Below are 10,861 nucleotides of genomic sequence, written 5' to 3' on the forward strand. Positions count from 1 at the left end.
TCAATTGAAATATAACAGTAAAAAAGTCTTATGAGAATTTTTTTTAATATTATTTTATTTCAGTTCATATATAGTTAAGCTTCTTTTTAAATAAGTCTGCCTGATGCTACCAGATCAGGCCGTCTGAAGATATTGACTTCTTGAGACGAAATGCACCTAACATTGATGCTTTTTGTTTTTTTATTTCCTTTTGCAAAACTTAATTATGTTCTACAAAAATAAAAAAAAACAACTCACCTTTTCTTTCCCTTTTTCCTTCTTCCCATTTCCTCTTTCTCTTTCTATCTCCCCCCCCCCCATTTCCTGACTGATTTCCTAACTTAAAATGTACCAAATATTAATGCTGTAACCCTTTTCCCTCCTAAATAACCTAAAAAGGGTTCATATGCCGTAAAACAAAACAACGAAACCAAACTCTACAAATAAATATGACGATATAAAGAACTTGAAGCATAAAAACTTTTGCAAAATAACTGGATTCAGGATTAAATAACCTAAAAATGCCGTAAAACAAAACAACCAAACCAAACTAAGTCTGAAAAAAAGAGAATTTTAAAAATCAATGTTTTCATTGTTTACCTCAAAATTAGAAAGTAATTACATTCGGTTCCATTTTTTCTTGCTTTTAGCTTTTGGGGAAAGTTGAAAATTCACCAATTTTATAGAGAGTGAAAAAATTATTTTATTTTTTTTTTTTATTTTTTTTTTTTTAAATCTTTCTTTAGAATATGGCAAAAATTATTTATTTAAAAAATCTTTTAGTCATTTATTATGGGGGTCGAAAGTTCTGCCTATATTATGGTGATACCTAGTTTATATATTATAATTTAAAGTGAATGTTGGTCCTTAAAGCTTATTAAACACAAAGGACTTCAAAAAATTTTAAAAATCCAGGTGTGTGTTGGGGGGGGGGGGGTAAAAACAAAAATCGAAGTGTGTTGGGGGAGGGTAAAAACAAAAAAATCCAGGTGTGTGTTGGGGGGGGGGTAAAAACAAAAATCGAAGTGTGTTGGGGGAGGGTAAAAACAAAAAAATCCAGGTGTGTTGGGGGGGGGGTAAATCAAAACAATAAAAAAAAACATGATAAACTTCTTTTAAAGAAAGAATGAACTGTTTCATAATTGAAAAAATATCAAGGTGTGTGTATGTTAAACTTGTTTACAAAAAAAATCAGCGAACGTGAAGCGGACGATGTTCGGAAAAAAAAAATTAAAAAAAAGAAACCCTGTTTTAATATTAAAAGTTTAAAAATTGAAAAAAAAAAAAAAAAAGATATCTTCCATCACGATAAAAACTCGCAACCTTTAGATAATAACGCTGCTCTTTAACCGACTGAGGTAAGAAAACGTCACTGAAATTGGGTTGGTTTTTATGATATTTAAACTAATTCAATCCACGACGTCATTTGCACATGCGTATATCGTTATCTTGTCATGAAGGAACGATTTTTTTTTTCTACCCTCCCTGTAAAAAAAAAAAGAAAAAAAGCGTCTAGGTTGAGGGTGAAGGAATTAATGTTTTTAGCCAATTTTCGATATTTGTTAGCCGAAGGTTTGAGCTTCAAAATGATAACGATCTGGCAAAAAATCCGTCGCCCCTGTCGAAAGTTTTTGCGAAACATACAAACACACACACAAACACATTTTGCCTTTTATATATAAAGTAGGTATGACCATAATATAGGTAGAATTTTTGACACCCACACACACAAATAATAATACCTCATGTATAGTCTGGAATGATTTTTTAAAAAAAGATAAATAAAAAAATCGACTATCACCAAAAAAATTAATCAAATTTCAAGTAACCTGGAAAAAAACTTCTCTTTTATTTATTTTATTTTTTTTTTTACTTGGGAGTCACTGCTTACCAAGACCAAAAGCCATTCGAGGATGTGGGTTAATGCGTGTAAGGCGGTGTAAAAACAATGTTATTTACTTAGTTGTCATGTCACAATTTGTTAAGTATTAGTGTATCTATTATATAAAAAAAAATTTTTAAGCTTTATTGAAAAAAAAAAACTTCTGAAATTGGCCCAAGATTTTCAAAGTTTATAGAAAACAATTACCTCCCCTATTATAATATGAACTCTGTTTATTTTTTTTTTTTGCGTCCTCCCACAAAATGAGGGTGGACCTGTAAATTCATCCTTGTCCGTTCATCCGTTCGTACTTTTCTCAATAACTACGCCTTGGAATTTTTTGATATTTTGCACAAACATTAAACATGATATGAGTAAAAAAAAAATAATAGAATGTATTTTCCGGGAAAACTCTGGTTGCATCCCTAGAGGTGCCTTTCGGATTAAAATGGCAAAAATTAGCACTTTTGTGCTTATTAAAAAAAATTGATGTCTTGAATTTTTATAAAACTTTCTGAAAAGTTGTAACTGATTTCTATATAATGTTGTTTGTCTATACTTCGCAATAACTCTCGGGTCTGCCCCAGGGGCTCTTTTAGGGCTAATAAAAAACACTCCATTTTGGGGACTATTTTACCATATTTGTCCAAAATTTTCTCTGTGTGTCTATTTAGCAGTTTTGCATGGTGCTGAACTCAAATTTAAATATGTTAAGGTCTTGGAGACTTTGGGGGCAAAATGAGGGGGGGGGGGGCAAATGATGGACTTGGTCATTTCGTTTTTTGCATGATGAAGAACTCAAATTTACATATGTGGAGGTCTAAAACTGCACCGCTTATTCATTTTCATCAGGATTTGACGCCCCCTGGGGCTAAATGGGGTGGGGTGGGGGTGATGCTGAACTTGGTCATCTGTTTATGCCTCGTTCACTGTGCACTCACAGGAGACCATGCATGCTTCATTTACTTTTTTAGTGAAACTTTCAATTTTCATTAATAATTAATTTTCTTACTTATTAGCTTCCATAATTTTTTGATATGTTTGTTATTCCAACATGACAATTAAGTAGGCATAATTGATTTTATTTGAAATTCAATGTTTCGATTTTTGCTATTGTAATCAAGAATGATATGATTCAACTTTTTTTTTTTGTTTTCAGGATGACTACAGACAATCTGTTCGGGAATTGGACGAAAAGGAATATATTAGTCTCCGTCTTATGACTTGTGAAATCAGGAATCATTACGTAAGTCTTTTAATGATTTGAGAAAAAAAAAAAAAAAGTCAATTGGAATTCCTAATTAACTCTGACTCCAAATAATACTTCAGTTAATTTTCTTTTAGACGTCTGCATAGCACAAGTACCTTTTCCAAAAATGTCCACATTTCACTCAAAACAACAAACTTTTATCTGATTCTTACCCCCCCCCTTTTTTTTTGTCTTAAATCGTGCTATGGTTACAGATTTTATGCGTTAAAGCCTCTTCGTTATTATAGCGTAATTAGAAAATCAAAATAATGAATTTCAAGTGAAACCGATGTTATCTACTTAATTGTCATGTCACAGTAATGAGCATATCCAAAAATTACAAAGAAAACAATAAGGTAGAAAATTAATTATTAATTATTTAAATAGTTTTCCAAAACAATTGGTGAAAATTGAGTTTTGCTTTAAAAATAAACAAACAGGAAAGTTTTAAGTGTAACAAGGGAATTATTTGCTGAAAACTTTGAAAATCTTAGACCAATTTAGCAAAACTCAATTTTTGCTAATTTTCTTTGAAAACGGGTTTTATTAATTTTCTACCTTATCGTTTTTCGTAATTTTTGGATATTTTCATTACTGTGACATTACAGTTAAGTAGATACCATTGGTTTTACTTGAAATTCAAGTTTATAAATTTTGCTGTTATAACGAAGTGCCCTGTGTACTGCTCCCAGCCTAGAAGCGAATATTACCAGTTATATTTTTGTTGACCCAGAGTTATCTCTCTTGGGTATATGTGTGTTACATATATATATATATTCGATATTTGTACAGTTTAATCAAGACATTAAAAAATGAAAATATTGAGGAAAAAAAAAAAGTTATATTGTATGTATCAGTTATGGAATGAAGTCCTCCAAAAAAAAAATTTCACTTAGTTTGATCGAGTAGTTTTTCTGTTTTCTTTTTTTAACTGCCAAAAAACAATTTGTTATGATATCGAGCAAAAGGTAGTCATGTTTCGATTTTTAGGAAGAAAAACTAGTATCAAAGATGGGGAGGGAGTGTCAGCGCTTTAAACTGAGTTATCTCCCCGTGGCGTTTCTAATATCCAAACAAAAATTTTAAAAATTCAAATTCTTGATTGTGCTCTCATAAAAACGTGTTTTTCCGCAGTAAAAAAAAAAAAAAATACTCTATCAAATTAAGTGAATTTTTTTTTTTTTTTTTCGGAGATCTTCAATCCAAAACTGATATGTACAATATAACCTTTTTTTTTTCTCTCTCGATATTTTAATTTTTTTAATGTGTTGATTAAACTGTACAAGTACCATATATTCTAATAAGTACTGATTTTATACCTACAGACACTAGTGTTTCATGCTAACATAAATATCAGTACAGGGAATGATAATTACTGTTGGTCGTGGGACTTGAACCTAGTCAACAAAGCCAGCTAGCATTCTTCTACTCGGCCATCAGGAGTTAACATTTAAATGAAAGTGAATTAAATTACTTACAGATGGGCTTGCAAAGTTCAAACAGTGATGAGAGTATTCAAACAAACAAAGTTTAGGATTATGCATGTGTGCTAATTGGCCGCTTTATTTTCACTTCACAAATAGGGCTCAACATTAATTTTCTAAATAAATATATATATATATATATATACATATATACACTCCTATAAATTCGTTTTTCTTTTGTGTGTATTGATATTCATATTAAAAATCCTCTTTTCTACTTATTTGAAAAGAAAATATAATTTTCTTATATATCGGTTATGGAATTGCATTCACTAGCAAAAGATCTAGCTAATTTGCATATTCTTTTAAACATTCACTTTAATTAATTCCCTATTAGTTATTTTGGTTTTCTAATGGGATAATCATCTTTTAGTTAACTATTGCGTGTAATTATATTCATGCAAATATTCTACATGATTTATACTTGTATAATATTTGCATAAAAACTGTATAGTTAACACAAAATTGTTTCCATATATATTTATGTATACGTATATATTTTTGTTTAACAAATTTTTCCTACCAAACTCCTAGAGTTTTTGGTCTACAGACATGAAACTTCATATATAAGGTATTTGAATCCATGCAAAACTTTATATTTGGGTTTTAGCCCGGAAAAATTGGTGCAAAATATGGAAATTAAAAAAAAAATGAAATTTGCCAGGTGAAAGTCGAACGCCGGCATTACGAATGCATGACATAGTAACTATTAGTTCATGTTTTAATTTTTAGCCTTGCAGTAAACATGTTTTCATAGCCCAGACATTGACGGCAGAGGCAAAATAAATCGTGAGCTGAACGTTTTGGTTTCGATTCAAGGTGGCGGCACACGAGTCTTTTTTTCTTTTTTATCTTTTTTTTTTCTTTTTTTTTTCTTTTTCTTTTTTTTTCTGTTTTTTTCTTCTTTTTTTTTCTTTTTTTTTTCTTTTTCTTTTCTTTTTCTTTTTTTTCTTTTTTTTCCTTTTTTTTCTTTTTTTTCCTTTTCTTTTTTTTCTTTTCTTTTTTTTCTTTTCTTTTTTTTCTTTTCTTTTTTTTCTTTTCTTTTTTATTTTTTTTCCTTTTTTTCTTTTTTCTTTTTTTTCCTTTTTTTCTTTTTTCTTTTTTTTCCTTTTTTTCTTTTTTTCTTTTTTTTTTCTTTTTCTTTTTTTTCTCTTTTTTTTTTTCTTTTTTTCTCTTTTTTTTTCTTTTCTTTTTTTTTCTTTTTTAATACTTTTTAAATCATTACTATATATTGCATCCAATCTATTTATCTATCTATCTTTTCTCTATGGTAGTTAAGTAAGACTATTATATTCACAATTTTTAATATATACATATGCACATAACCTTATGAACAGTACATAGGGCCCGAGCAAAGCCGGGCGGAACTGCTATTAAATAAAATTTTGCAATACTTTCAGATTACAGCCTGTATAAGGCTGTAAAATTTAAAGTCCATATAAATATTAATATCAATATTTATAAGACAATCCCATCAATCATATTTGTCATAATTTTTTTTTTAATTTATAGAGTTTAATTCCAAATATATATATATATATATATATATATGACTATAAACTTTCACACTGGAAGTGCCCTTTTGTGTTGATACCAAATATTAGGTTTATATATATATATATATATATATAGTTGAACGGTAAAAAACATTATTTTTGCACCAACCTAATATTACACTGATCAGTATCAACACAGCACTTCCCGTGTGTAAATTCCAAACGAAACTTTTCCATTGATTAATCTTACTTTCAAAGCATATAAACATCTGTGCATGGCTTTTTACAACCCTGATGGCCTTGTGCATTAGCAACCTCTTGACGTAGTCTAATGATTCTCAGTTCGTGGTCAAAATTAAAATGACTTTGTCTTATGTTTTCTCCACACTGTATGTCACTGTTGTAGAGTACAATTTACATATTCTGCTTTGGCAAATCGTATTACATTCAGGAAATTCTAAGCCAAATCATTCCAGCCTAAAACTACCCCATTCAGATTTTTTTTTTTTTTTTGTGCTTATTCAGAATTGCACTTATAATAAATAATAATAATAAATAAATAATAATAATGATAAACAAAAATGAAGAAAAACTTATTTTGTACCTACTTGTCACACAATGAACATTTTATATTCCAAAAATCACAAAATTTGGTCAAGATTTTTTTTTTTTTTATAAAAAACAAATTTGCTGTTTTTTTTTTTTTGTTTTTTATCAATAAGTGACTGAAGTAATGCCATGTTTTTCTAGAGAACATAAGGGGAGGTAATCTGTGATTATTTTGGCAGTTTCCACATACATTAGTGTTATCTAACCTTGTTCACCAATTCGTTGCCGCTTTGTTCATCCTCATCAAAACAGTAAAATTTGATTTTCTTGAATAAAAATAAAACTACTTGATCAGATTATGTGGAATTTTTTGTCTTGGAACTGTGATTTGTACATCGTACAGACATTTCTGTATTTTCTTTAATTTTAAATACCGCCATAAGTGCCAATCTGGATAAGCACCTTTTTTTTTTTATTTTAATGCTATCTCATCTTTACCGAACAACCAAGAGAAATGCACAATGTCAGAACCGTTGAACTGGTAGCCAGATGACACCAAAATTTTACAATTTGAGGCCAGAACTTACTGAATAATTTTGTAAACTTCACCATGTTGGATTTTTGGCAAGAATTTCAGAAATGATACTTCGAAAGACTAAAAAGGATTAGGAAAAAAAAATAACTCTGATGTTAATGTTGCTTTTGTGTGTTTCGAAAAAATATTATGCAGAAGGAATTTTAAAAAAACTGATATTCGAAGAAGATCATATGATTGAACAGCAACTTAATGGAGATCACGAGACCGAGTCAAAGGAGCTGGAACAAAAGAAGCAGGAAATAGATGAGACAATTCTGAAGAACACGTCATAATAGTATTTATAGAAATGATTGAGACTAGCAACATTGTATTTGTGTGAGAGATTTTTTTTTATTTCTTGGGAGTCAATATTTATCAAGGCCTGAAGGCTGTTTGAGGATAATGCTTAATGAATGTAAGATGGTAGTGTGGTAATCGTTAATGGTATAAATTGGGTAGAATTTTATTATTTAAAGGGATGACTGGACAAGAACTCCATAGATGGTCTGATAGTGTAGATTGAGAATGGCCTCGTGTTGAACTATTCAAAATATCTGAACAAGTTCTTATTTGTCGTCTTTGAGAAAATTTTCTGATTTGTCAGTTTTTAATAGTTTTTAGCAAAAATCTTCATTACTTACCAAAGGATTAGTATAGTGTTATGACGATTAATCGGAAAAAATCAGAACTTTTGGCAGTATCAGAATTGAAAAAATATTTGCCTATTTTCCAATGCTTAAAATGATTCTTTTAATTGTCTTTTTTATTTGATTCTGTTTAAAGCAAAATCTACTTCTGGTAGTAATGTTAAAATAAATATTTATTGATTTTTAAAATCACCAGTAAAACTAATATCTATAAATCATCCCCCACAAGTCAATTTTTATGTTTGAAAAACTATCTGCACATTTAACATGTGTTTTTACAGTAACCGGGGGGGGGGGGGGGAGATAACAACTCTATTGTTAAATATTTAGAGATTTATAAAGAATCGGAATGGGTAATTGTATCGGAATCGGGGGAAAATATTGGAATCATCTCAACGCTAGTTAATACAGACAACAAAATTTTTACTTATGACTATTTAAAGCTTTAAAATTAAACTAAAATCCCAACACTAAGAATCTAATTTGCTTAAAATAGTTTGCAACGATGCATATTTAATAATAAAAAAATTGGAATAGTTTCCAGTTATTAGCTCAAGCCACAAAGCAGGCAAGATTTTATTTCAAATCTTGTAGTGTATAATATTAATCTTGCTCTAACACACTTTTTACTTGGTATAATTCAAAGGAATTAACTTTTTTTTTTTTTTTTTATACAAAAGAGTAGGCCCGGAAGCCACTCGAGGATAAGGGTTAATGAGTGTACAGTGGTCAAAGGGAACATGTAATAGTAATCGTTAGTTGTGGAAATTTGGTAAATTGGATTACTTGAGAGGATGGCACATCAAGAATTTGTTCATGTTGGACTTCGTTCCGTTTTCCTGCTTTTTAACTGATTAGGGAGTTCCACAGGCGTGCAGTTTTAAGATTTGCATATAGTTTAATAAAAGAAACTCCTATACTAAGTAAGCATGTTTTAGGAGAGTAGAAAGTTAATGTAAGGTTTACTTTCGGCAGGCTTCTAACCCTCACTTTCCTTGTTTAGTCCTTTAGTCCTCACATTCCATGAACGATGTTTCTGACATAGTAGTAAGAATTGCTGTGTTCTGGATAAGAATCTATTCCATCGAACAATTTCTGCTTGCTAGTTTTTGACATTTAATTTTTTTTTTTTTTTTTTTTTTTTTTTAAGCTCCTTACATCAAGGGGCTTTTATGCCTTGCCTGGAATGATTTTTCCATTAAGAAAAAAAAAAAAAATTCATGTGCTATTGTATAAATCTTAAATTTATTTATTGTACATATGTGTACGCAGTGACTTTTATGTTCGTATCCCATTATAAAGATTACTCTTGTATTAAATTTTTTTGTTTACACATGCAGTAGTCTGACACAAGCTCATTAGTTACGAATGCTCTCTTTGACGCATTTATTGCCCTCCTCCCTGGTCCATATCTTGGCTGCATGGTTTCCTCTTTTGTCTCTTTTATATTATGTTTATGTTTAAAATATTTTTTTGAATATAGAATATTGTTTCCTGTCTATATTGCTTGTATTGATCGTACTGTTCTGATCTTGAGTTATTTGTGCAACGTTTCGGTTGGATTGACCTTCGACCGTCCTCAGACGTGTTGGTTGTTGTTTGGAAAAAGAATAGAGAAAGGTTGCTGTCTCCATAGATATTTTTGTATTCTTTATACTTGTGAAAAATTAGTTGACAAAAGGGAGGCAACTCTAATTAAGATCAATAGATTATCTCCCTTCCATCACCGAAATTTTAAGGAGTATAGTTTCAACAACAACAACTCTAATTTTGCTTCCATCGCTATATACCCTTAAATTTTCGGCGATGGAAGGGAGATAGTCCCCTGTCGATCTTTATTAGAGTTACTTCCCCTTTTTCAACCAAATTTTTTTTTCATAAAATAGACTAACTCGAATACAAAAAAAGTTTTTTTTTTTTTTTTTTTTTTTTTTTTTTTTTTCCCCAAACAAATGAAGACAGTCGAAAGCCAATCCAACCGAAACGTTGCACAAATAACTCAAGATGAGAACAATAATCCAATCATTACAAGTAAACGATTAACCCTCATCTCAAAAATTCAGAATTTTGTTTCTGTTCTTCATATTTTGTTTCTTTTAAAAAAAAAATCAACATTTTCTTTTCTGTTTTAGGCATCTCTACACGATGTTGTCATGAAAAACATTGAGAAGATAAAGAAGCCGCGTTCTGCCAACGCCGAAAATCTTTATTAAGCCGCGTCACAACAGTGTCGACATTCCATTTTTTTTCTTTTTTTTTAATCAAATTTTTTTTTTTTTTTTTTTCTACATTTAACAAATCAAGCTTCACCTTCCAAAAATACTTAAGTTTGGACATTTTTTTGTTTTTAAGCAATAAAACACTCATTTTATTTGTAAAGTTTTTTTCATACAGATCATTAAGAAGCTTCTCTCTCTCTCTCTCTCTCTCCTTTCACTGTCTTTTTCACATTTCTCTCTCCTTCCCACTGTGAATAAAGCAAACATTTTTTTATGTAGAATACTTTCGAGTTTTGAATATTTTTCTACTTAATTTGATATTTTGAACATTTATTTTTTTCCCGTCAAATTTGGGCTTATTTTTTTAATGTGTTTCAGCCATTTTATGTCTCCTCAGCATTGTTGAATGTAGGGAACTGACCTCTGGTACTCTTATTACTGGGGTGTGAAAACTTGCATATAAATATTTGATAAATGAACATAAGCAAATCTCTCTCTTCACTTAGCCTCTAATTCACCTCTTTGTTTGATTTTGGCGGGGATGGATTTATATTTTTTTGTGTATTGGGAAGTGGCCTAGTTTTAATCTGTTTTTCACTTCCATATTATCTTACACTGGTTTATTTACTTGCATCTTTATAAATCATACATACATATATATATATATATATATATATATATATATATATATATACTAGCATTTCAGCCCGGCGTTGCCTGGGTGTTTGGAGGTGTATGTTGAGCCAAAAAAAAAAAAATGAGTCAATTTTTTTTTAACT

The 10,861-nt window shown here is 29.9% G+C and overlaps 1 protein-coding gene across 2 annotated transcripts in view; it reads left to right on the plus strand.

Annotated features, from left to right (window-relative positions):
• LOC145263794 (proteasome activator complex subunit 3-like) overlaps positions 1–10,365 on the plus strand; it is a 52,918-nt gene extending 42,553 nt beyond the window's left edge. The window contains exons 9-10 of one of the 2 annotated variants that reach the window (XM_080120854.1): positions 3,021–3,107; positions 9,996–10,158. In XM_080120854.1, the coding sequence (XP_079976980.1) occupies positions 3,021–3,107; positions 9,996–10,076 (168 nt within the window). In that variant the 3' untranslated portion in view covers positions 10,077–10,158. Of the gene's footprint in view, positions 1–3,020; positions 3,108–9,995 lie in introns of both variants that reach the window. The other variant, XM_080120853.1, reaches the window with a different exon arrangement.
• The last annotated feature ends 496 nt before the right edge of the window (positions 10,366–10,861 follow it).

This window comes from Euprymna scolopes, chromosome 39 (assembly GCF_053919585.1).
Source record: "Euprymna scolopes isolate OS-2025 chromosome 39, ASM5391958v1, whole genome shotgun sequence".
NCBI lineage: Eukaryota > Metazoa > Mollusca > Cephalopoda > Sepiida > Sepiolidae > Euprymna > Euprymna scolopes.